The sequence below is a fragment of the Haplochromis burtoni genome, unplaced genomic scaffold (genome assembly GCF_018398535.1).
Source record: "Haplochromis burtoni strain Fernald_Lab_line unplaced genomic scaffold, NCSU_Asbu1 Contig_98, whole genome shotgun sequence".
NCBI classification, from domain to species: Eukaryota; Metazoa; Chordata; class Actinopteri; order Cichliformes; family Cichlidae; genus Haplochromis; species Haplochromis burtoni.
In genome coordinates, this window is record NW_024582459.1 from 376,359 (window position 1) to 404,221 (window position 27,863).

The window sequence follows — 27,863 nt, forward strand, 5'->3', positions numbered from 1 at the left end:
TTGTCCACTTATAGTTCTGTTTTCCACAAGAGTAGAAATTAGACATTTGTAGTTACATCATTTATTTATGGCACTGCCAAGAAGATGGAGCAGAAAGAAACAACATTCAAAGATGCCAACATGGTTATAACTAATGCAGTGATTACACTAAACTAGAGCCTTAACTGAACTAAGCCTTGTTGTGCTTATTTTGGAAAGTGGACCTTAAAGGCTGACACATCAGAAACAGCATGTTACCACTGTACTTAATTGCTATGCAATTTATCTTTGGTTTTATAAAGCATCAGAAAATCGCAGCTGCACAAAGCTACTGAGGATCATAAACTGTGTTACATCTAACTGGTCCCTGTTTTCACCAGTTATCAGCACTTTAACAAAATGCAGACACTGACTCATCCCAATTATTTGCTGTTATGAAACACTGACAACCGCAATCTGCTAAAAAATCATATGCATTTGCTGCTTCCATGCACACCACAGAGGTATGTAAGCATCCTGTGTAGTGCCTGTAATGTAACTCCCCAAAAAGACTGTCAGTGTCACTTGACATGTATGTTGTCATCTCATTTCCATCAAATGAACTGGATTCTGCAGTAAAGCTGTTGGGAAAGCTGTTGCAGTTTGTAGGAAATAAAAGTCAGGTTTATTCAAGGTCAGCTGCAAACTGCTTTGGGCCAAAAAACCTGCAGTTACTATCTATATTTTAGATAGCACACTAAATACTGTATATCGGTATAACAAATATTTCTCTGACATGGTTGTGAAGGCCAACTCTATTTTTTCACAACATTGCTTCAGTTCACTGAAACTTCCAGATACAGCTTTCTTAAGGCCCTACCACAGCATTTTAATCAAGTTGCAGTCTGGACCTTCACTGGACTGCACTTGCAGCACCTTGACTCTTTTCTTTTTCAGCCATTCCATTGTAGGTTTGTTGCTGTGCTTGGGATCATTGTCCTGCTTCATGACCCAATTTGGGCCAAGCTTAAGCTGTCAGACAGACGGCCTCACATTTGACTTAATGACCTCAAGGCACAAAACAAGCCGCTCAACTCACAAACACGTTCTTTTACAAGGTTTGTGTCATGTGACAACAGTGTCTTGCTATGCTGAGCAAAGCGCAGCATTTGTCCCTTCTCGGGAGCACTTGCATGTGTCACAGCAAGGTGTGATGTACATTTGCATGACGAATAGAAATGCAGACTGACAAGCACATATAGTAGAAGTGAATACGATGAGTATAGCAGGTAGCTCATGTTGGCCCATTTGCTGCACCTAGCAGTCAGGTCAGCACATGCCGCTTCCCACGTGAAAAGCCGTTCACCTCTCCACCACCATGGTACGAGGTGCCTGCACTGATATGCTGTGTTTGGGTTTCATCAAAGATGACGCACATTATGGCTGAAGAGCTCCACTTTGATCTTGTCTATCAAAAGGACCTCGTTCCAGATGTCTTTTGTTTATTCAGATGTCAACATGTTATTTTTAGAGTAATGCTTATAAAGTATCAAGACTTCAGGTTTTGTAAGGAGAGCATTCTTTGACATCCAGCCTTTTGAGCAAACACTTCTCCCTTGTTGTCCAGGTGAACTCCTTTTAGTCATTTCCATATAAACCACAAGTTTCAAGACTGAAATGAGGTTTGAATGTTCATCCACAAATTGCAGCAGTTTGCTTTTCTTGGTAAGCACAGGTCTCTTTCTGTTATCTTCACAAGCAATAAAGGGAATTTCAATAACTATAGAAAAAAAAACATGAGCCACATCTTGCGTATTCGCATTTCATGAGTGTACATTGTAGAATGTCTATTAATAGTATGAATCAGACAGGTGGTAGTGTTATCAATGTTTTCTTAGACCAACTAGACCCAATGGACTTGATTCGTCTTTTTTGCTGTGCTATCTTTCAGCTTAACGAAGGCTTTTGCCAGCATACATCCTGGAATGCTCTCATTACCTTGGTGTAGTTGCCAAGGGAGCCAGTGTGATATTCAATACTTCTGTTACCCATCCCTCCAATCTCATTTACACTTGACACCTGACATTTGCATAATGGCCTCGCTCCATCTCCTATCTAGTGAAATAAAGGGTTGAGGCAAGGTGGTTATAGAGTGTGTATGTGCTTCTATGCTCATGTTTGTTTGGTTGTGATGAGCAGATATGCCTATCAAAACTGTGCATGTGCGAATACGCGCATGAGTGTGTGTCATAGATAGGGGTTAAATGACTTCCTTCTAAATGTAGCTCATTAAGCCTGTGGAGACCTTGGCGTGCACCATATTCGCTGATTTGGGACAACTTGCGGAAATGCTGGCAGGAACATGTACATGTGCTTGCTAATCAGGAATACTGTGACCTAATCAGTCAGAAACAGATATTTGGGTGTCAGGAAAATTTAGGATGAACACGTCTTTGTATCCCCCAATGTAAGCTGTTGGAGATACTGGTGGACCACTATGACAATGACACTACGTCAGAGCACTGTGTCATTGCGTCTGTTCATTCATAACGAAACTTTGCAAAATATTTTTCAACAGTCCACAAGGAATGGCAGAAAAAAATTAAAGTCTGATTTGACTATCACCCAATTTGTATTCATTTTAACAGCCTTGACAAGAAAATACATCACCTTAGTTCTTTAAATAAAACTGTCAGAGAATTTAAGGCTGGGTCTGTGATGACAGTATGGGGTAGTAGTTGACTCACTGGCATTTTAAAATAAAGTCTATTAACATAATAAACGAAAAAAACTTCAAACTAAAAGCCCGTTGCCAACTAGAGGGGTTTCTGTCGATAGGAACACTAGTCATTCCCTACTTGAAGGCGGCCTGTGCAATTGGCAACAAGATGTTGGGGATGTTGCATGCCCAACCACCAGGAGACCAGTTGGTTACCACAATTACTTGCAATTGCTCACCAAATGTAAATGTAAAAAAAAAAAAAAAAATTTAATGCAATTACCACACAACTACTAATTTTTCCTAGTCTCAAGAAGGTTTCCAATTTAAACTCTAGTATTATTGAGCCATAAGATAGGAAATATATCTGTAAAAGTTCTCAGTTATCCAGGTCATAATAGTCTAGAGCAGACCTTCCCAAAGTGTGGGGCCCACCCCCTAGGGTATGAAAAGGAAAAAAACAAAACGCTTGGACACTGCTATCGATCGCACGACCGGCACTGGAATACGCTTAAAAAGGGTTTGTCTTTTTATTTTTTCCCAACCTGGAAGCAATATGAGACAGCTTATATGGCACACCTTACAAAACGAAGGCGTCTAGCCTGGATAGGAGCCGTGAGACGAGCTGATATCCAGTTCGCTTCCATCTCCAGATATCTGTTGGTGTGCTCCAGACATTTCCACTCCGGTAAGTTCTATATATGTTCATATCACTCTTTATAGCTTAATAATATTATCATTGGGGCTCTCTGAGGTTATAGAAATTGCAAACAAACAGAATTGAGTGACTGTGCAGACATACGTGCTATGTAACGATTCACTAATTCTTTCGCACAACTGTAGGGAAGCCTGCCTATGAAATGGATCAAGCAAATCCAGACTGGGTACCAACGTTACACATGGGGCACTCTGAAATCCGAACGTTAGGGTAAGGGTTAACAAGATACGTGAAGATATCGGGGGTAGGACAGTGGCGGTAAGTCGTCTGGGTCTTTACTCCACTGCTGTATTTCATATGGGCCCACATTTGCGATGCACTCCATTTTTTTCAAGTACCGCTGCTTCGCCTCTGGACGCAATGGGTCTCTATACCGTCCGTTTTCTTTTGAGCTGCTTTTAAGCATGTTTCTTGTCGTCGCCGTTCCAACACAGTGTGTTTGTTTTGATTTGTGGACCCGGAAAATGGCGCCGCGCTCCCACAATACATTGCGGCGTGACGTCAACTCCAAAGCCCTATAGGGGGTTCATGACCACCCACGGGGACACTCCCCTAAGACTTATATCTGGGACTCTCCTCCATTTGACCTTAGAACTGAAGAAGCTTCCCAGATGAGAGGTGAAACGTCTTCAAGCAACTTAAAGAAGTCCAGATGCTTTTCTTTCCAAGCTCTTTAGAATAAGATAGGAAAACAGCTCCAAACCCAACTGCTCCTTCCACTCTGCTTCACAGTTATCAGTAATTGTGTTGGTGTGCATTGCCTTGATCTGTCTGAAAAAAATAGTAACAATTTTGAACATTCCCCAAAATGTTAAATTTTTGTCACTTGTTCACAGAATATTGCCCCAAGACAACATTCAGGTGGCCTTTTGCAAAGTTCTTTTGTGTGATATTTCCAGGACGCTCACTCCTTAAGAGAGTAGCAAAATTTCGTACTATTTCTCTTATTGTGGAATGATGAACACCCAGGTCTTTAGAACTGCTGTTGAAGTTCCTTTCAGTTCTTTGTAAAATGCTTGTTTTTAAGGTCTTATAAAAGTTGTTGTGATCTGACATGGTGAGAAAGACAACTAAGTGTGTTCAGAAGACATGTTAAGTACAACTATTGAATGTTATTAATATAGCAGGACTCTGTTTGCCTGTAACTGTGACTTAGATGAATTTCACAGTGCATTTTAAAGTAGTCAGTGCATCCATTTTTCTTATAACTATTCACCACCCGCCTCCAAAAACCCATATCATGTACGAGAATTATAGATGAAGAAATTAAAATATGCAAACACAGAATATTCCTCATGATGAAACAATTCGTCTTTGCATACTTTTGCACATATTAAATAAGGAAACTGACTTTCTCATAATTTACCAATTTGTCACAAAAGCAATGCTTTATGGAGCACTCGCCACAGAAAAGAAGATCAATATAACCCCTCCATCCCCCCAACCCTTCTACCCAGAAAGCTGGTGAGCCTGAGAAGAGTGAAATGTCTTACTTAGTAAATTGCATTTTAAACCAGAGGGGAATAAATACTACAGATAAAGACTGCTCTAATGTGCTCAGATCCATTAGAAATCTCATATTCACACATAGCTGAAATCACATTACAAGACACCCTTAATGTCATTTCACAGGGTTTTTCCACCAGCATTTGCTGCCAGGGTGAGACACCAACATCAAACATAATGGATTTTTGCCTTTTTCCCTTTCCACCCCACCTCCCTTGTGTTATTCATTCCCATCTTCTCTGCTCTGTGCTATTCTGGTTCAAAAAATGGCTCAAACTTTTATTGTTATTGATGTAGGTTCTATTTTGGGTGGATGAATGAATGTACCCAAAATGACCACACACAGACAGAGAGGGTACTTTTACTGCTCATCAACCCTGGAGGAAAGCTTGTTCAGTGTTGTTACATCTCACCAATAAAGTGTTCCTATTCTTTGACTTTGCATGTTCCACTCACTGACAAGAAGAAGAGCTGACGGAGAAAAGTGTGTACTAAAGACAGTTTGCACAACTTTTAAAAGCATTAACATGTAAAATAATTTTCCTAGGGAAATATTTAAAGTCATCTGAGGAAATAGCACCAGTGTCTATTTAAGTTCTTAACCCTGGTGTCCTAATAACCTTGTGCAAGCAGAGGAGAGGAGAAGCAGGAAGAGGCGAGAGGAGGAGATACAAACTCAATCATTCTGCCAGTTTGACTTTTCCACTGGTTGAACACTCAATGAGCACACCATGACTCCAGTGTGACTGTTTGGGAATCAAACCATCACTGAAGGGGTTTACGGACAAAAGGGGAGAGATATTCACCCTCTTTTAAAAAATGTCTGTCTCTTACAGCTTAGGAAATACATAATTTCATATTTCACAATTTGAAATATATTAATATTATGATACTGAGAAGCAAAATTAGATTTATACAGTTTGCAAATCAAATACAATGAGGAGCTAATGAACTGTGTCCAACAACTGGCTAATTTTGGCCATTATGTGGATTGTCCAACTAATAAATTAAACCAAGCAAATATCTACAAGGACGACGAAAACACAAAGCCACGCAAAAACACAAAGCACAGCTTTTGTTAGGCTGCAGAACTTGATTTTACTCACACAAGTACAAACATTGTCCAACACTGATTATTAGCTGTGAAAGATTGTCTCTTTGAAATACCCGCAGTGTGTTTAGCTACTGTTGGATTAGATGCAGTACTGAGTTGAGACCATCTATCTTTGAGAATAATTAACTATCCAGAAAGATGGACCAACTTATGTAACCACCAATTAGGAAATCGCAAACAATCCTTTCAGAGAGAGTTGGAGAATTTTAATGAGGTTTAATGACTTGTTGATTGGTTGCTGGGGTTTGTGTAGACTGGTACACGGGGCAGATGTGTGGGGAAGAGTTAAAAAACAAACTCCCTCGACAATCCTCCTCATTTTCATACCTTTGGTCCTCGGTGCATGCTATATCTACAGTAACAGTTGGTTTTTCTCAGTAAACGTATCTGTGTGTGATCTGTGTAGTGAGTCTAGGTATGTGTGCACATGTATGCTTATCTATAGCTCCGTTCAACAATCAACCTACCCCCCACTTCAGTACACACACACACACACACGCGCACACACACACAGGGCTACTTCAGAAGCCTAGCCCCAGACAGGGTGAGCAGATCAATCAATTACATCTCTGCTCCAGCAATCAAACAAGGTTATTATCAGGCAGCAGCTCACCGACCTGGAAAGGCCTAGCCAATCAAAGGCTGCTGTGATGTGGGGGCTGGCACTCGCTCATGTGACAGTAACACAGAATGGCAGCTCATGTTGTCAAGGGATAGAACGATGGAAAGAGGAAAGACAGACAACTGAGGCTGAATTCAAAGAGGGAAAAAAAACAGAAGAAACAGCATAGAGAACAGGAACAAAAGTATATCTGTAAATCACCCATCTCCAGCAATCTGTCTTCACCTTGACACTACTCAGAACTCAGAGGACAAGAGAAGATAACAACAACTAAATACAGTTCTTTATAAACACGTTTCAATTTTTAAATCGTAGTACAGAGCTATTTTTCTCCCTTTATTTGGCTAGATTATATCCTCGAAGAAAGCAAAAAATGACAAAAAAGGAGAAAAAAGAAGACGAGAGAAAAGGCGAAAAAGAGAAGAGAGGAGGATGTGGCAGAAAGCAGCACATGGTGAAAACATCTCTTCATTGTGGCTCAGTAATTCTCCTTTTGGCAGCAGCTCCCTCTGGCATTCATTCGATGAGCATTAAGGGCATTCTGTCCTCCCACTTCTGTCCTTTCAAAGCAACAGGTCTGAAGAAGCATATTAGGCTTAATTAAATTACTGTACACTCAAAAAAAAAATGGAGACTTTCATTTCATTAAATTACTGTTTGCTAACACAATACACCAAAATACACAGGCTGACAAACACACAAATCTCCCAAGAATACAATCTAATCTCTTTCAAAAGCAGCCAATCAGAGACAATCAGCCACTATGGGGGGAGAGAACATAGGAGGGGATGGCATGACTGTGTGAACATCTGTGTGATTATGGCCTGGTCATCTGGACAAGCTTCAAAGGCCTATCTAGGTGTGTGTCTGTGTATCCGAGTGTGTCTAAAATAAATATATAAATGTCTGGCAGAATTTCGACGTCTAATCTGACCAGGCAACAATTCCCAGATTCCGCTATTTTTCCCCACACAGGCCTAAAACCTCGGGGGCCTTCAAAGCAGACTTCTTAAGAAGTCTACTGCTGAGTGTTCAGACAAACGAGACTCCTTTAAGCTCCGGCTGACGACTGTCTGCTTCACATGAGTCTGTTGGACAGGTTGCCCTGGGAACAAAGTCTGATTTCATTATGGGATGGATAAACACAATCAAAGAGTTTATCCACCTTCTATAGCCGGAGAAAAGACCCCCGCAATGATGGATCTAATCTCCTGCACAATATCTGGTGTCTGTGTGTGTTTGGTTGTACGTCTCATTCACAGTGTGAGCCTCTCCATGCATGCATGAGCTTGTAAGACACAAGGAGATTGAAAACTCTGTACCTGACTAGAAAGTGGCTGAAGTTGCACTTTCAGTAAGCGATAAAAACCAGCAGTATTATTTACAACACAGACTTTAACTGTGTGTGTGTGTGTTTGTGTGTTGCTCCAAGGAGGGGAAGAATCAAAGAGAGAGAATAATAAAGACACAGCAGTGCTGCGGACAGTGGCAGGTAGGAGCACCTGACAAATTCATAGCAAACTGACTTGGTGATCTGGAGAAATCTTCCAGCTTTTATTTGTTTCATTTTCCCACCTATTCCCCTCCTTATATGTATAAACATAATTGAGTCGTCATTTTATTTGGTTAACTGTAGTTTCATGTTTACATTATTTTTTACTATATAGAACTCCATGGGGAGATTAGCTATAATGTATACAGTCTGAAATCAAGAGCAGATAAATTCATTAAGACACATTTTGACTGAGTGCTAATTAATGCAATTCAATTCTGAGATTCAGTGTTGAGACACAGCATCTTGATTTCAAAACTGGAACTTTCAAATTTAAAAAACATAACCATTGAGTTAAAGTAGTACTGCTACTAAAAAAAAGAAAGAAAATGTACCAATGCATAAGCAATACTTTTGTTTTTAAATTTAAAAAAAGCTGCTTTTTTATTGCGTACCTCTGTGCTATGGGCATGCAACCTTACTAACAGCTTGTTGCGACAGTCGAGTTAAGAGTGCCAGCTGCCTTAGCAATCTATTAAATAATGGCAAGATATAATAAGAACAATCAGCAAAAAAAAAAAGACCCACAAAAGGGCATACTAATAAATTGCACCTTTATTTATATGCTTCAATGGTTATTATAAAGAAATAACTTAAAAGTCCTAATTATGCCAACAACAACCCAAACAAAGCCATGGGAATACAGAAACTCAATCCCAGATGCTGATTTTGACTCTATAAGTCAACTTGTGTTTCCTGATTCCAAACTATAAGTAACATATATTTATTTATTTATGTTCATTTGAGTGGTATAGTGCTTAGCACTGGAGCCTCACAGCACTGGAGCCTCACAGCACTGGAGCCTCACAGCACTGGAGCCTCACAGCAAGGTTCTCTGTTCAAATCCACCACTAGGATGGGCCCTTTCGGTGTAGAGTTCTCCCTGTGCCTATGTGGGTTCTCTCCAAGAGCTCCGGCTCAATCCCACAGACCCAAGACATGCTTGCTAGGTTCACTGGTAAGTCTAAATTGGACATAGGTGTAAATGTGAGCATGAATGGAAGTCTATCTCCCTGTGTTAGCCTGTGTTAGGCGACTGACTGGTGCTCTGTCCTTGGTGCTTTCAACCTCCCACCCAATGACAGCTGGGACAGGGTCTAAGCCCCCCCACATTCCGTGAACTGGATAAGCAGAAGAAAACATTGGATCACAATGCATCTGAGTGTACTCAATAGAAGCGCTTGATCATGTGTCACCTTCACAGTGAAAAAGAAAAAGCCATAAACGAATACATGTAGTGGCATGAAAAAGCCGCCTTCCTGATTTCTTAGTGTTTTGCATATTTGTCACACATAGATGTTTCAGATCATCAAACATATTTTAATATTGGACAAAGATAAACCAAATAAATACAAAATGCATTTTTTTTTAAATTTCATTGATTAAGAGAGAAAAGTTATCCAAATCTACCTGGTTCTGTGTGAAAAACTAACTGGCCCTCTTGATAAATGATGGATTAACTGTGATTAACCACATTTTTTAGAACGCTGAGTTCAGCTTCACTAAACACAACCAGGCCTGATTACTGGCAAACCTGCTGAATCAAGAAATATTTAAGTATAACCTGTCTGACAAGGTGAAACAGACAAATAAAAAAAAACTAAAATTGCACAAAGAAACAAATGCCATGATCTAAAGAAACACCTGAGGAACCAAGTCACTGACAACTATCTGTCTAGAAAGGGTTACAAAGCCATATCTAAGGCTTTGGCACCCCAGCGAACCACGGTGAGAGCCTTTATACACAAATGCAGAAAACTTGGAACAGTGGTGAAGCTTCCCAGGAGTCGACATCACATCCAGGAGATACCAAAAGACCCCAAAACAACATCTGAAGAACTGCAAGCCTCACTTGCTTCAGGTAAGGTCAGTGTTCATGACTCCACCATAAGAAAGAGACTGGGCAAAAACGGCTGCATGGCAGAGGTCCAAGACAAAAAGCACTGACCAAAAAGAACATAAAGGCTCATCTCAGTTTTGCCAGACAACATCTTGATGATCCTCAAGACTCTTGGGAAAATACTTTCTGGGCTGACAAGACAAAATTTCAGCTTTTTGGAAGGTTTGAGGCCCGTTACATCTGGCATAAAAGTAACAAAACATTTCAGAAAAGAAACATCATAACAACAGTAAAATATGGTTGTGGTAGTGTGATGGTCTGGGGCTGTTTTGCTCCCTCAGGACCTGGAAGACCTGCTGTGGTAAATGGAACCATGAATTCTGCTGTCTACCAAAACATCCTAAAGGAAAATGTCCGTCCATCTGTTTGTGACCTCAAGCTGAAACACATTTGGGTTCTGCAGTAGAACAATGATCCAAAACACCCGAGCAAGTCCACCTCTAAATAGCTTAAGAAAAACAAATTGAAGACTTTGGACTGGCCCAGACAAAGTCCTGACCTGAATCCAAATGAGATGCATTTAGAAACTGCATTTGTGTTTTCTTGTGTTATCTTTGTCTAATACTTAAATTTCTATGATGACCTGAAATATTTAAGTGTAACAAACATACAAAAATAGGAAATCAGAAATGGGGCAAACACTTTTTCACATCACTGACTGTATTTGTTTATGTTTTGAAGGCAAGGTATGTGGCTTATTGTTTTCCGCTGTGCTGATGACAACACATGAACAAGTGCTTCTGTTTTGTACACTCAGATGCATTGTGGCCCACTTGGTTAACATATTAACATAGACCTTTTGCAGGAAAACCAGCAGATGACCAACCTAGCCTTTCAGAGATAACAATGGATATTTTCTTAGATTGAGCACTCCTGAAAGCAACATGGATAACAGTGGTCGGTGCTTTTGTGACATCCAGATATCACTCTAGATGACTTCATAAGGCTGACAGAGTGAAAAAGGTGTATTTTGACAACATGCAAACACACACCCCACAAACCATACTAAGACAGAGTTACCACAAGCTTGGTAAACATCAGCTGCGTTGACTTTTAATGAATTAAAGCATCAAGCAAATGTAACCAAATCTCCTTCTTAAACACTGTTTCAATTTTGAGATATGCTCTCATAATACCCTGCCTGTCAATACCCTTGTTTCGTGCCATCTTCTCTTTTGATTTTCTCCCCATGTATCGCATATTGCCGAAGCATGACTAGTGGGTACGTGCACATACACAGCTTGAATTCAAAGCAAGCTAACATGGCACCCAGCATACATGCAGTCTGAGAGCCTTTTCAATTACTCTGCATCTCATTTATTCTTCTTCTGTCCTAAATCGTTTTATTCTCACCACTGTTTCTTTCCATTTTTCTCTTTTTGCCTCACATCTGCTTGTTTCTCTCTGTTGTTAGTTTCTTTCCTCTGCTTTCTTTATCTCCATCTGTCTCTGACCTTTCCAGTATAAAATCCTCACTCCCCCTGATTCCCAGCTATGCTCTCAGTTTTTAATGGGTGTGGGTTAGAAAGCGAGAGGGAGCTATTTACTGAAGAAAATCCTCCTGAACGAGTGAGAAAAGATTAGAAAAGAGAGCAAGAGCTGGTAAAGCAGAGCAGCATGCGTATGTGTGAGTTAGACTTAAGACAAGACATTCATGCTGCATTTTAATAGCCTATGTACAGACACCCCTTTGAGGTTGACTACAGACAGCACTGTTGAAGGAAAATGTATTCTTCACCAGTAATTATGAAGCCACTGTTCAACTAAACGAAGGTTAGGGTCAAACTGCAAATTATTTTTGCCATTTTCAGGTCTGCTGCAGCGGGAATTGGCATGTTTGAAATAGGTCACGCAAGGGCAGCAACAAACAATCGCAAAATTATCTCAACAATGACTTTTTGATCAAACAACTCTTGCTGCTCAAATATGTTTTTATAAAGCTGTTCAATGCACTGTTTCATTGTCTTTAGTGGGAATGCTCTCTTTTATGGTTCCTATTAAAATGCTTAGTCGATCAACATCATTAAAAACTGCCTAGATTATAAATGCCACAGTAATGGTTGTGAGTTTGAAGAGTGCCTACTGTAGCACTATACTGACAGGCTAAGCAATAATCAAGCTTGAAAGAGAGATGACTAAACATTCATAACAACCTTCTACTTTTGTGGCTTCACCAATGAGATCATCTTGAAGCCTTGGTATTTAATTTGGCTTATGACCGTAAAGTCTTCTTTAAACACTAAAGGATGATAAACTATCCACTGGGGCATGCTGTAGAGGATTAATTGTCCAATAAACAAAATAAAAATAGAAACAAATTATAAAATTATGACGATGTTTTAAGACTGGTGTGTGCTACTCATGCTTTCTTCAGTTGTTACAACCCGAACAATATATCAGTTAATATTAGCCATTTGACAGCATTATTGGCCAATATGTGAAAATATAAAAAGTAAAGATGAAATGGGAGAAACACCCTTCAACCATCTTATGAGCGCTGACCTCCAGGGGGGGACTCTGCAACCTCCCTGCCACAAACAGAGCAACAAGTTGATCCAAGCATAGTCGATAAGTGTGTAAACAATTAAGCCAAGTCTTCTTGTAAATTAAGTCTTTAAAAAAAGACTTAATGAGGACTCTTAAATAACCACATATAACAAATGTTAGGGAAATACGTTTTGTTTATCTGTCTGAAATAAAAACAATAAATCAGTAATCATTTCAGATTTTTAAACCACTAGATATCGCTATCCCAAAAGTCCAATATCTGTTGGGTTCTATTAGTGGTATTAATAATATTGAAATAATATTACATTTTCTTCAGATAATTAAAAAAACAAGCAACCGCAAAGTCTAATTTTGAGCTGCTTTCTTTCAGATTGTCAGTAAGAATGCAGAAAATCGAACTCTTAAAAAAATATTTTTCTTGAACTTAATGTTTGAAAATCCAACAGTGCCTATCTCACCTAAGTCACTTGAGAAAGCCCCCAAAACTTCTTCAGACATACTCCATTTCACCTCTAAATCTTGCTCTTTCTATTTGTCTTGGTCCATGTGTGCTGCTCAGGAGGGTAGTTAATGAGAGACTGAAATTAGTGCAGAATCATGGTGTGTGTCGTTTTCACCACAGGCTACAGCGGTGGGAGGCAAGGCCCTTCTGTCCTTTTCCTGTCATCTCGCTCTCTATCCGCTCTACATTCCTTTCACCGCTTCTTCCATTGTCCTTTCCTTTCTGCTCCCCCCAAGCACTCTCTGTCAATCTCCAACCTTTTGACTCTTTTCTCTAGCTCGCACTTTCTCACCCAACTGAGGACACTTACAGTAGAACTCTGAACAGACATCAACAATTAAAAGTACTTTTAATGAGCTGATGTAGTGTGCTCACACAGTGAACTCTGTGTTCAACAGCAGTGGTCAATCTTGTACGCCTACCAGTATGACATTATTAGAAGAGCGGGGAGGATGATTTTAGGTTTCTTTATGTTTTGGTTCTGGAACCACAAAATAGCAAATAGCACACCAAGTAAAGGCCCATGCAGTCAAACACAAAGAGGCTGTAAGTCAAATCCTTAATGCGACAAACCATTTTGGAAGATAACTTAATCGTTCAGTTGAAACCCCCAAAGGTAATTCTATAGCCCCGGCTAAAAATCTATTTCGAGCTTGAGCTAGTAATGACAAAGCAGCAAGATTTAATGAAAAACTCACTTATAAAGGAAATTAGCAATGCATACGTCCATTACATTAAGCCCTTCAGCAATCAAGCTGATGTTATTGTTTCTTCAGTTCTGTCTGCTTTTCATGCTTTTAGTTATCATCATGTAAATTATGAAAAAGTTTTCTACCACAAACATGAAGGAATTGTTAAACTGTCCAGAGGGCTTTGTGGAAATGTTTCTCGATTTAACTTTGATCAACTGATTTCAGAACCCATCAGCAATTGTCTGATCATTAAGCCACTAGAGACCCCAGCCACTTTTTCAGTGCTTCCAGTAGCCTGAAAGCTAGTCACTGTATGAAAACATTTAAAAAGCTAATAAAAATTGTCATCTGACAATGTGTTTGGGCAAATGCTTTTCCTCTTTTGCTCTCCAAATGGACCATTTATCTTCACGTAACCATAGCCTGCTTAAAGCAATGGGTCAGTACAAATGGATTACATGACAAATCATGAAAGTCTCTGCCTTTATCAGATTTTTCAGGCACAAGTTTTAACAGTTATTTCATAATAAAATGTGTAGAATACAGTATCAGGTAGATGCTCCAGAAATAACATGAATGCTCAAGTCAAATAGTCACCTCTCAGTGAAAACTTGTTTAAACAACCTTGTACATATTGAACACATTACAGGTAGTCATGCAGACTGAAACATAGCACACCATGTCGAGGCTTGTAAAAGCGTGGTCATCGTGTGCATGTTTAACAGGGAGAGATTAAGGGGTTGCTGAGGCTTTTCAAAATGCCAGCCTAGTCCGGACCAAGGGGTGTAAATACCACCCAAATGTCAGCAAGAGACCCCAGAAGTCAAACTAAATTGGCTGCTACATGTACAAACACTCCCTTATGCCCCATATTTGTGTGTGCATCTTTAATGACTTGCACTCTCCGCTCTGACATCGGGGTACATTGCCAGAGTTCCAAGGGCAGAACCAATCTTATTCATTCACTGACTATAAGCCCCTGTCCTGTTGAACTGTACAACAGACAGAGGAATATTCAAAAGAGGAGTGATGTTTTGACAGACTTAAGGTCAAACAGACCTCTTTAGCAAAAAATGCATTCAAATACTAAACCACACAAAACGGGCATACACTGCTTTGTCAGTCTTTTGCCTTGTCAAAACAAAAAATATTTTATTCAAAAAAATCTACACTTACTGGTCACCTTGTTTGGTATACCTTGTTAGTATTGAGTTAGACCCCCTTATTACAGTCAGACCTGCATTCTTTGTGGCATAGATTTAACAAAGAACTGAAAATATTTATTTAACACAGAGCTATTAACATTTCACCACATCTCAAAGGTTCTTTAATATACTAAGATATGCTGATTGTGGAGGCCATCTAAGTACAGTCAACTCATTGTCATCTTCAAGAAACCAGTTAGGGATGAGCTGAGTTTTGTGATGTGGTGAGTTATCCAGCTGGAAGCAGCTATCAGAAGATGGCTACACTGTGGAGGACAATATTCAGGTAGACTGGTGCGCTTAAACAATGCTGAGTTGGTACTAAGGGGACCAGAGTGAGCAAAAAAACATATCCCCCACATCATTACACCAGCAGGAGCCTGAACTGTTGATACAAACAAGGTGGATCCATGCTTTGAAGTCGTTTCCACCAAATTCTCTCTCTACCATTATAAGTGGCAGCAGAAATGGTTCCAGTCTTTTATGGTCAAATTTTGGCGAGCCCATGTGAACTGTAATCTCAGTTTCCTGTTCTCAGCTGACAGGAGTGGCACCTTGTGTGGTCTTCTTCCTGCTGTAACATACGTCCCTTCAATACCTAGGTTGTAATAAGTGGTTATTTGAGTTGTTGTTACCTTCCTATCATCGTCAAGCAGTGTGGCCATTGTCCTCTCACCTCTGGCACTAACAAGGCATTTTTCCCAGAGAACAGAATATTTTCACTTTTTTATTTTTGACCCTTAAGGGGTCAAAATCACAGTAGGTCAACAGTGTAAAAAAATACCCAGACCAGCTAGCCTGGCGCCAACAACGACACCATATTTAAGTAAATCAAACATCCTACCCATTCTGATGCTCAGTTTGAACTTCAATGGGTCATCTTGAACATGCCTACATATGCAAATACATGTTGCTGCCATATATTTGGTTTTTTAGATATTTGTTTTAATTAGCAGTTGAACGGGTGTGCCCAAAAAAAAAAAAAAAAAAAAGAGTTCAGCAAGTATACCTACTTGCTGGTAGCGAAAAACTGAATAAATGCAAAGCACTCAGACAGACCCAAGCATAAAACTATATCTACACATGAGGTACTACCGACCTGAGATTTTATCTATCCATCTATGGAAATAACATTAATTGAATCTTTGTCACAATAAGAGAAGAAGAACCTCACATTCTGTATATTTATATTAAAATGCTTTAGAAAGGCATACTGTACACTTTGGGGCAATATTATTTTAGACACAGTGCAAATATTAGCACTAGGTAAATTAGAAAAGTCCACACAAGTTCCCTTCTGTTTAAATTCTACCCTTTCTTTGGCATGAGCCAGAATTAAGTTGTGGTAGCTATGGGACTCTTAGACCTTCTAAAATTTAGATATGCAATCTTGCTAAGTTTTGCTCAGGCTGTTACTAGATATTGAGACTAAAACTAACTCTGCAAAATGCAACACTAAGTGGACTCCGGTCATGAACTGCACTTGACATACATCTATCACAGACAAAGCTCTCACTTGGCTTTTAAAACAACTTGATAGGATGGGAATGGTGCTGAAACTCCAATTTCACAGAGAACTTCCCATTAAATCCCTAAATGGGATTATGGACATAGTATGGATAGTATATTTCTCACCAACCACATGCACACCTGGATGAGAAGTCAACCCAGACAAGTATTGTGTTATGTTGCTTTAAAAAAAAAAAACAACAACTAATATATACCAAACTTGCCTTAAACAGGCCATGTCAACTCTTAGTTTACTCATCTTAATTTCTAATTACAAAACTCATCTTGTGAAAACTTTCAAACTGTAAAATTTGCAAATTTGATGGTTCTTGGAAACTAAGATTTAAGATTTGAAAAACAAACACACAGAAACATTATAAAGTAGAGTGCTTAACTTGATTTAAGGGGTGAAAACAAAATATATCCCAACACAGAAAAACCATTTGCAATCAAACATTAAGACCCTGATGTCTCATCTCCCACGCACTGCCACTGATTTCCTGTGCTCCAAACCCCCAACTGCTTTTACCATTAAAGCTGCCACGAGTTGCATGGCTGGCTGCAGGAGGTGTAGTGATCCATCAGCGGAGTGCCAGAGCTTTGCCATTAGAAAACCATCTGCAAGCAAAAGCGCTCCATTGGCACTAGAAGTCTAGAGAGGCCAGGTTGAGGGGAGGGAGGGAGAGAAGAGAGAGCCCTGTGTTCAAGGCAGTTTGGTTTGATTGATATGAACCATTACAGACAACATGGGAGAGGTAGGCAGAGAGCTAGTCACCGTTTTATTTTTGGTCATTTGTTCAGACAAAAGCTTGGCCAGACCTAAAGTGAACAGGGACTGAAAGTCGGTGTGGGTGTGTGTACGTGTCAGAGAAAGATAAGTGTGGAAGTAAGGGACAGAGAGAGAAAATTTCAAGGCCAAAACAACAGTAAAGGGACAAAAACATACAGGAAACAACCTGGAAAGAAAAGCATTAAGGCATACATACAAACACGCATGCACTGCCACATCTTTTTGCTCTCTCGAGTGAAAGGAGCTACTTTCAATAGCATCAATCAGTCAAGCAAGAAGTATGATAACAATGAATGAACTGCAATCTAGCTTGACTACCTTAATGGGCTCATGTAATGTGACTGAAACTGTTAATTAGTACCACATTTTGTGGTTATAGTATAGAGCAGGAATAGGAATAGTATATAGTAATTTGGCTTCCAGCATATTTGACTAAAATATCAACATAAACATCTTGGGCTTTTTTAATAGATTCAGGAAAAAAAAAGTTTGCTTTTTTGTATCCACTTCTTAACATGTGTCAGAAATGTGTGACGCTTTAGAGATGTACATGAAACTTACCGAAATGTAAGAACAGGAAACATCTCTGTTTAATGGATCCTAGAAGGTTATGTGTCACTGCATGAAGGCCAATTCAATTAAACTGTTTCACTATTAGATTTACTCTACTCCAATGGGACCACAGCACAGTATAGGAAACTACCAGACATATGAAACATTACCAAAAACACAGCCCCTTAGAATAGTCAAATTTAATGGCAAATAAAAGCCAGGGTGGCAGACAATCCCAATTCCTGGATGGTATCAACAAACTGAAGGTACAAAATATTACATCATTTTTGATTTACGATATCCCACTAAACATTAACAAGGTTGAAATCAATAGATAGTCACTAAGAGGCTGTATAATATAATTAGCTTTACATTTTACTGGTATTGAGTCATATCCAAGGGTTCATATGTCTTGAGTAGCCAGGCTATCAGTTTCTGACAGACCAGTATGACACAAGAGGGCTTTTAAACACATACATGTTGTAAAGTTAATGGAATCTTGCCCAAAATATTCCAGTAAAGACAGCAGATTTGGTGTTGGTTACCTTTATTTTATTCTGATCCAATTAAGTTATATAGTGCTGGAAGTCACAATTTTAGTGTATGAGGATGTCTGCCACAAGCAGAGCTGTGTTGCTTTCAGCCATACTAGGAATGTACTTTAATATTAATAATAAAGATTTTGCCATGCCATAAGCGAATTAGTGCCACTGCAGTACAGACACTGTAACATCAGTACACCAAAGAATCGTTACCCATACACCGTAACCTGGTGTGTGTCATCAAAACCTATTTTTACTCTTTAAAGTCTCAGAGCAGATCATGTGCACTATACACCCTGCTGTTTTGCATTTCTGAGTCAGTGCATTCCAGATGAACCAAAAACACATGCTGAAACCACATTCACGTGTATTTTTAGGTGGTTGTTCAATATATAGTATAGTATATAGTATATAATAGTATATAAAAACCTGCTTTACCTGAGAAGAGGCTGGAAGATTACAGTGATGTTCCTCGCACCTGGCTTACACACAAACTTCATTTCTCCTCCTTCAATCAGGTTGTCATCAGCGCCACCTACAATACAAGAAACACAGTTATAGAAATAACAAAACAGGCATATGTGCGTAGTGGTTGCCAGTGTTACATATACACACACATAAAAGAGGTAGAGAATTCAAAGAGTATTTTTGCATTAAGGCAACTCACAAATCCATTTTGCTTTCCTGGAGTTCACTTAGCATTACCTAGCACTATAGAGGAGAGAGCTTCAGGATTAGAAAGGAGGTATTATTTTATAGTAAACTTTGTCTTATATTTTGCTCCAAGAATAGATTGTAGGAAAGATATTTGAATATACTGCAAGTGTGAATCGTCTGAAATGTGACATTCTGCATTAAAACAGACTGCCACAATGGACATTTGATATGTGCACCTTTATGAAGTCATGTGCAAAAGACACCAGACTGCTACAGAAAAAAAAAATCACACTCGATTAACTGCACATCAGATTTCTCTGGTATGTTTGTCTGTACGTTTCAGTTTTTCTGACATTCTCTATAATTTTGTCTGAAAACCTTCATATTTTACCCTTGAAATGTTACATGGTGAAAAAGCTGTTGGCATTTTCCAGTTTGATGAGATCACTTTTAGCACAAGGTAAAAATGGACAAAATAACTATCTTTGACTGACACCGTGATGCAGCCGTGATCCAAGACTGGCACACATCACCACACCTTCTACTTTATATTGCAATATTTATATTGTGCTGTATTGTGTTGTATTAAATTGTATTGTATTGCTACACCTACAAGAGTGCCTGGAGATGACCACAGAGTCACTTATCATTGGATAGTCTATTTGCAGTTAGAATAGTGCCCATAGTCTACCAACTCGGGAATTCCTGCTCTAAAACTAACAGTGAACTGTAACTCTGTTATTTCAATGAAATTAGTACATTGTTCCACCTTTTTCTATTTGTTTTTTTTAATTTAGAAATGCTTAATCACCCATTTACCTCCACTAAGGTGGTCATGTTTTTGGTTGCATTTGTGTGCGTGCGTCATTCTGTCTGTAAACATGAGCACAAAAAGCTTTGAATGAATTCCAGTAAAACTTTGTCAGGGTGTAGACAAAGGTCTTCAAGGTCAACCTAAAAAACTCTTGGTCAAAAAAACTTATAACTTATATTCTTACAAGTGTGGTGTGTATTGTCAACATACAGAATTACTTAAAATATATTGTCACTTTTGACCTTTGACTTCTACTTCAAAGTCAATAGGTTGATCTGAAAGTCAAACTGATAATAATGCTATATAGAGCGGTTTCTTACTGCTAATTTATTTGTATTGACAACATATAAGCATACAGGGGATGATATATTGGGATTCTACATTTTATGTTATTTTGGACCTCTGACCTCTTCTCCAAGGTTAATAAATAAGGTCAAACATTCAGAAAATGTCTTATATCTATAAATCTGTGCTTACAATTCTATTGCCTTTATTTGTATTAGCAATATTTAGGACATGGCACTGTATTCTAAATATTGCATCAGCATGCAAATATTGTGTCACATTTGATCTTTGATCTCACTTTTATATTTCACATCAGCCTTTCTTAACAGATGACCCAAAAAATAAGTCACACCTGTAAAGAAAATACAATCAAGAGAAAACAAATGGGCTGCCTTGTTTGAAATATTTAATATAATATTATACAATAAGCTGAAGTTATTCATGTTCAGTTATTTAAAAATACCTATTATCCATTACCTACTCCTACATAATGTTTGTGTAATCAAAGTAAACATATGTTACCTTTATTTGATTTTTACTGCACTCCAAACGTCTTAAAGTACATTTAAAAAGAACAAAGAAAACAAAATAAATATATATAAAGAAATTACTATTTCCTTATAAGTAATTAATGCCTAGAGAGTGAGCTGCCTTCGTGGAGGTGTGCACTCTCAAAGTGCTTCTTGTTCTTTCTGTAAACGGATTTACACAGTCATATAATAGCAGAAAATTAGTGGCCAAGAAATACCGATGAGCAACTAAGATGAGAATAAACAGTCAGCAGTACAAAGAGGACAGATGTTTAAACACTCAGCTCTCAAACGGAAGCGAAGGAATCTTCACAAACCAATGTCTCCTTACTCTCATTTGAAGCATAAATGAAGTAAAGCACTAATTTTACGATTTAGTTGCATTATTAAAAAGTCACCTCCACTAACCTTGTGTTTGGAATAATGACACTGAATATCTCTGTTAGCCACATGTTAGCAAAATGTGAGTATGTGAGCAAACAGAGAAAATGTTTAAAACCTATGTTAACCAAAAACTGTATCTTGAGAACCGAAAAAAAAAAAAACTACTCAAAAAGTACCACTGACTTACTGACTTCAAGGAGGGAACTGGAAGTTCAAAAATCCGAGCTAACATGCTAATTTCCCCGTGTGAGGACTCATTCATGTGGCACTCCATACACACATCAATATATCAACATGACAAGACAAATATAAATGCATCCCACATGCTCACACCCCTTCATGCCCTGCGTCACTGCGTGGGTGAGCCCCACAGCTAACAGGGTTAATCAGAAAATCATTGCCATGTAAAATCTTGGTGGAGGGGACAGGGGACTCCAGCAGATGGGGGGAAAGGGGAGATCACAGGGGAGAAGCAGAACTGAAGCTCATTACCTCCACTCATCCTGAAGTAATCATTATAATTGATAGATAAAATTGCAACTAGTTGTCAATATGGCAAACTGCAGTGCAAATGGATTGTATGTGCGCGTGTTTGTACAAATGTTTACATAGGCTGATATTCTACTTGCATTTAAATTGTGACTGGATAATTATAACAGAGGAGGACAGCAACATGGTAGCAGCATTCCTGTCTTCATAAAGTAATATTACAGAGATTTTTTAAATCCAGTATATGGGGAAAATACGTGTAGGCAATAGAACAAATAATTTTTTCTGCGCTTCTGTGCCATGGCTGCTGCGTGGCCCCTGTTTATGTGGCCCCTCATGGTCCTCTTTGGGCTCTCGTGCTCTGGGAGCCTCTGGATGTCTGGGGCCTGGATCTCCTCCATGCCTGCTTCATGCCCTGGGGGACGGGGCTAAGGCTCCCCAAGCCCTCTAGCATATCCTTACATGGAGAAACCTTTTGAATACAAGCGTGCTCACACATACAGGTGTGCACACAGGTGTACACACGGGTGCTCACAGACATAAACTATATCTTTCTTGGCTGCTGCCTCAAAGCACATTGTGCAGTGTTGGTCTTCCGTACTAAAGAATAACATTCAATATTTAATATTTACTGTTAGTTACAGTTATCTAGGTTATTGCTGTGGTGTCATGTTTATTGTGTTGCTCTCTTTTTGCTTGTTTTCTTTTTTATGTTCTCTCTCAACAGGTCATCCAGCGGATTTTTTATTTTTTTTATTTATTTTTTTGTTTCTTCTCTCAGTGTCCCCCTTCCTCTCTGCTTTTCCTCCCTTTCTTTCTCTCTCCCTTTCCTATCCTCCAGTCATGTCTGTACCATCTGTAATAACTTAAAATAAAATAAATAAATAATAATAACAAAGGTCAATGAAATGGACCAATGCGGTAAGGCCGTGATAATCCATCTGGGCATCCTTCTTGGCCTTCAGACAATAATTTCGATGGCTAAAAAACCAAACGGGGCAGGCAAAAAAAAAAAAAAAAACCCCAACAACAACAAAAAAAAGAATAAAGAACTTTTTTATATTCAAACCATGAAGGTGTGATGCATTAATAACTCGTGTGGGTAAACTAATACTTGGGAAACACTTACAGCACCTGTCATATTCTGGTCAGATGAAATTAGGTGTGATTTGGTGTCGAGTGTACAGAGTAAGAAAAGTTAGAACACTGGACAGAAATCAAACAAGATGGTGATCCAAGCTACTTTGATAGGATTTAGAATTAGGTGTGTGTGTGCATGAGTGTGTCCTGAAATGATTTTCAGTTCAGCACAAAGCTTCACTTTGCTGTTTTCTTCTGTTTCATTTCCATGTCGAATATGGCCTCACAAAGCTTGTGCGCTATAACACAAAGACACCTTCGCATAGTGTTAAAGCCTGTTCCGCATTACCTGTGCAGCCTGCCTAGCCTTGCATTCAAATGCATATCAACCCATTGTTAACCGTACGGGCCTCTATTATACATTTCTAATAGAACAAGTTTCATTTGAAAAGTATGGGAGACAACACTCTCCGCAGTTTCATTAAAATGACAAGAGAAGCTTTCATTCCATCCAAAAGTTTTAACTCAAGGGTTTTTGATCCTGATCTGTTGCCATGAAATTTGCCTGCACGGTAAGCCCACATTCGTGTTGCTAAGTGGAGACAAAGATGAGGTCCAATTCACTCAAACTCTGTCTGTCTCCATCTCTCTATCCATTCATCCGTCCTTTGGTGCCAATTCAATTAAGACTCAATTACAGGCTCCTAAACAAAGCTGCCGCCAACGCACTCTCTTGCTCATCCTCCTTGCTCCATCATATTCTCTATCTTTCTTTCTCTCCTCTCTCTCACTCACTGATCACCAATGTGGAAAAAGCTGGCTAAACTTTTGTTTCTTCGTCATCAACTTGCAAACAGTTAAGTTCCCATGAATAACATCGACATGTTGCAGACTCCTGTCTAACTGGCAGCTACACACAAACAAGCGCACAGACGCACAAATTCAGACACACACCGAATAGACTACCACGTATGTATTCCCAATGACGGTGACCAATTTAATTTCATGCTCTAAACATCTGCATCCGTGTCAGACAAAGGAGCGAGGAAGAGACCTCATTGATCCATGGGGTCTGGGACCAGCTGCCAACAGGGCATAGCACTGATGAATATTAAATAGGGGGGCATTAATATGCATGGGATTTTTCAGAGTTGTCTAGACGTGACAGGGTGGCTCCGGTTTCAGGTCAGGATGCCACCGAACTGGTGCCAACTCTCTCCCCATATAATGTGTAAAAATATTATATTGTTTGTCAAGCCCTGTGTGATTGTATATGCACGCATATCTATGAGCATTTGTGTCCCTCGGTGTGCGGTCTGATCCGAGATTAGTGAGAGGAGTGCGTGTGGAGGAGGCACGGTGCTCAGTCGGATGGCAAGTGAAAACTGGAAAGGAAGAAGTGACACATTCTAATGTGGCCAAATCTGCCTGAAATCCCCCTAGAGGGTCACTGCTCCGTCTGCAACACAAACACCTAAGCAGACATGACACAAAGCTATCAAAAAGGAAACCCATAAATTATAGACAGTACAAACAGACAAATACTAATATACTGTTATGCATATACATATGGCGCAAATGTTTTAAACACACAAACACAATTGTAAGGCGTGTAGTGTCACATAGCCTCTAACAAATGGCTCAGCTGAAATTACATAGACACAATATGCTCAAATACACTCGCACAGTGACAACAATCCAGACCCCTGTGGTGTCTTACCATGCACTCTCCAGCCCACATCTAATCAAGTCAGGCAGTGACTTAGTGAAATTGCATTAGCTACACTTTCCTGGGTTTGATGAGAAACGGGTTAGATCCTGTGATGAATTCCAGCCTTGCCCAGATTTAGGCAGGGAAAGAATGAACGTGTGATGCCTTCTTTAACACACTTCTGTGTCCCCTGAGACCAGCACGTTTCTGTATGCATCCGCAAGTTTTCAGGAGAGGGCGAGATGAGGAAAGCTAAGACAGACAGGCCAAGGAACGGCAATAATCCCTAATTTACAAGTGGTTTCAATCAGTTTTATGTCCACAAGTGTAAATTTGTGTGCCTACACGGAAAAAAAGGGACAGCGGCAAACAAGGTCGTTAGTTCAGGTGCTTAAAACTCTGTTTGTGGGTATCTGTATCTGCAAATTAAAACACTGGCTCCATATTTTTTAGACACATAACCCACACTTGCAAAATACAATAACAGCAAAGTTATCAACAATTCAAGTAAACATATTTTACATTACATATTTCGATTGCCTTCTGTCACAATAATGTTCCCAATTACAAAAGGTGGATGTCCTCCTAAAGTTCAAACCAAGAATTGGTCTGAACTTCAAACTGGTCTGAGCATTTCAGATACTGATTTTCCCAGACCACCATTTGTCTGAGAAGAAAATAATCAGATTTGCATCTTGGATGTGCAGCTGACAGTTCTGCTGATACCCTGTGATGCTATTATTTCAATATGGACCAAAATCTCAGATTAATCCTTCCAGCACTAAAAACGAATGCAGTACTGAAGACAAAAAGCAGGAACAGCCATTAAAAGAAAGAAAAAAAATTAAAAAAATTTAAGCCAATGCAGAAGTACCTTAAACCAGCATTTTGTATGAAAGGCACCAGAAGGTGATAGCTGTGGTTGCTAAGACCTTTAGTCTTAAAGAAGTCTATAAGAAAACAGCTGTCTGTCACTTTAGCACTTTCCTGTTGAGTTGTAAATCTTGTTCATACAATATTCCAAACTCAGGACCTGTCAGTCAGGTGCTTTTAGGCAATGAGCATGTAGTTTGACAGTCAATCCCCCCCTTCCTTTTTGGGGAGACTCTAGGGCCCCCCCCCCCCTGTTTTGTAATGTACCTTCGACTGCTGTTTTTCTTACTGGCTTTCTTGTCATGTTCTGACTATTAAATGAAAAATGAAGTTCTTTAAATTCTCATTTTTTCAGTGGCATCAGTGAGGCCAAAGTGAAATTTAAGGATTTTTTTAAGTCAGAACCACATATTTTGATAATTAAGATAATGGTAAATTTACCATGTTGGTAACTTTTGCATGAAACAGATGCACAGCTTAACAGTATAAACTTAAAATGAAATCTACAAAGACTGTGCTTTTGTGCCAAACAGCCATTTACAATGCAATCCACAAATTTCAATTTGAAATACAAAATACATAAAACATATTGCCTGATGTTTTTACCTCAAAACAAAGAATCAGCTGTGGTCACAGCCGAACACATTTCAGTTTGTGTGTCTCTTACCAAATGTCCGGCTCAAGACAATCAAAGATATCTACAATTGCTCTTGATAGATTCTGATTTAAACTGGCAAAAGGGAAGCGAGGTAGCTGAAATAATCAACTCACACGGTCCTTTAACACACAAAATGTAGACTCACAAAACTAAAAATAATTAGCTGAATTTATTAAACTAACACTTCTGTTTAAATCTTGTTAATGCATAAAAGGTGTAACTCGACCAGTAGGATTCTTCAATATCTGCACTTTAGCACAGTGTTTATAGTAATCGCTGTTCTATACATAAATAAAGTGAGGCAGTGCTCTTCCTTTGATTGAGGTCCCTAATCTGAACTGTTAGCCAGCACTGCATATTGCAGTCTAAATTGTGCAAATAGGAAGGAATGTACAGAATAATCCAATTTTCCCCCTTAATGGCCTCACATGTCTGTCGCTGTTATACTATGAAAATTATTTTTTGAGTGATCAATTCAGGTAATATACCCCATGTACAAATCATATATATTTAAATTTTTGTACATGCTTGCAAAGGAATCACTCTGGCAGGCAGCTGCATATTCACTAAACTGAATCCTGCTATTTGAATAAGATTGGTTCTCGCTTCAATAATGTATGACTCTCTGGTCAATTCCGGGCATCCCATTCCACTCAGACTGTCTTCATGTCTGATTGGGTCTTAATGAGAGTTTTCTATTATTAAAATTAATTTGATGGGATGGTATCTGCTGCTTCACCAACCAGGCATCCAAATCCACCCTACAGCTGAGAATCAATAAATTATAGTATAAATAAATTCAGGTGTAAATTGAGCAGGATTAATTATTAAAAGTGTCACTGTGGCATACAGTGTCTCTCCTTGGTCTTGATTTTAATTAATTCACATCTGTCAGTTGAAGTAAAACAAAAATTCACTCTAGAAGGAGATGTTTACAATGTATGTTGTCTGTCTTTCAAACTTTACCAATGTCACTGATCTGCCAATTCATGGTAGTAGTGTTGCAAAAACCTGGCTATAAATAGATTAAGTGAAACACTGGTTACATATTTTAGGTTTTCGTTTTCTATTCTTTTGTTAAAATGCACATCATGCATCATTCTTTGCAAAACACCATGAAACCTCCATAGCCTTTTTGAGCCTGATACTAAACCCGCATAAGTTTGTGTGGTTCAGGCACCATATTCACAACAGATACAACTATGCATGCATTCAAAATGGTTTCAAACCTACAACTTCAAGTTGTAGCAACAACACACAGAGCGCCCTCTGACCCCGGAAGGACACACCGTCGCAGCGAGAAATGAGAGACTTTGTCAGCCTGGCTACAGTGCTGAAGAGAAACCTGGGGTTGTTCTTATTTACTTCAATCAGTGATGAATAGTAAGATGTTCTGGCTTTGCGGAGGGCTTTCTTATAAAGCAGCAAACTATTTCTCCAGGCTAAATGATGATCCTCTAAATTTGTGACACGCCATTTCCTCTCCAGATTACGAGTCATCTGCTTTAGGGTACGTGTTTGAGAATTATACCACGGAGTCAGGTACTTCTGATTAGAGACCTTAGTTTTCACAGGAGCTACAGTATCCAGAGTCGTACGTAGTGAGGAGGTGAAATTATTAACAAGATAATCGACCTCTGTTGGGGTAGCGTTCAGATAGCTGCTCTGCTCTGTGTTGGTACAGGGCATTGAAGATGATAACAGTGGGTGGATTATATTCTTAAACTTAGTTACAGCACTTTCAGAAAGACATCTACTTTGATAAAGTCTACTCTTCCACCGCTGTGTAATCAATTATTGTAAATGTAAATGTTATCAGGAAATGATCAGACAGGAGAGGGTTTTCAGGAAACACTGTTAAATGTTCAGTTTCTATGCCATATGTTAAAACAAGATCTAGAGTGTGATTAAAGTGGTGGGTGGGTTCTTTTACATTTTGAGAGAAGCCAATTGAGTCTAATAACAGATTAAATGCCATGTTGAGGCTGTCATT

The 27,863-nt window shown here is 39.1% G+C and overlaps 1 protein-coding gene across 2 annotated transcripts in view; it reads right to left on the reverse strand.

Annotated features, from left to right (window-relative positions):
- The window catches only part of exoc4 (exocyst complex component 4), a 156,461-nt gene that overhangs the window by 69,057 nt on the left and 59,541 nt on the right, over positions 1 to 27,863 (reverse strand). For both annotated transcript variants that reach the window (XM_005927181.2, XM_042222931.1), the window contains exon 11: positions 18,828 to 18,924. In XM_005927181.2, the coding sequence (XP_005927243.1) occupies positions 18,828 to 18,924 (97 nt within the window). The remainder of the gene's footprint in view (positions 1 to 18,827; positions 18,925 to 27,863) is intronic.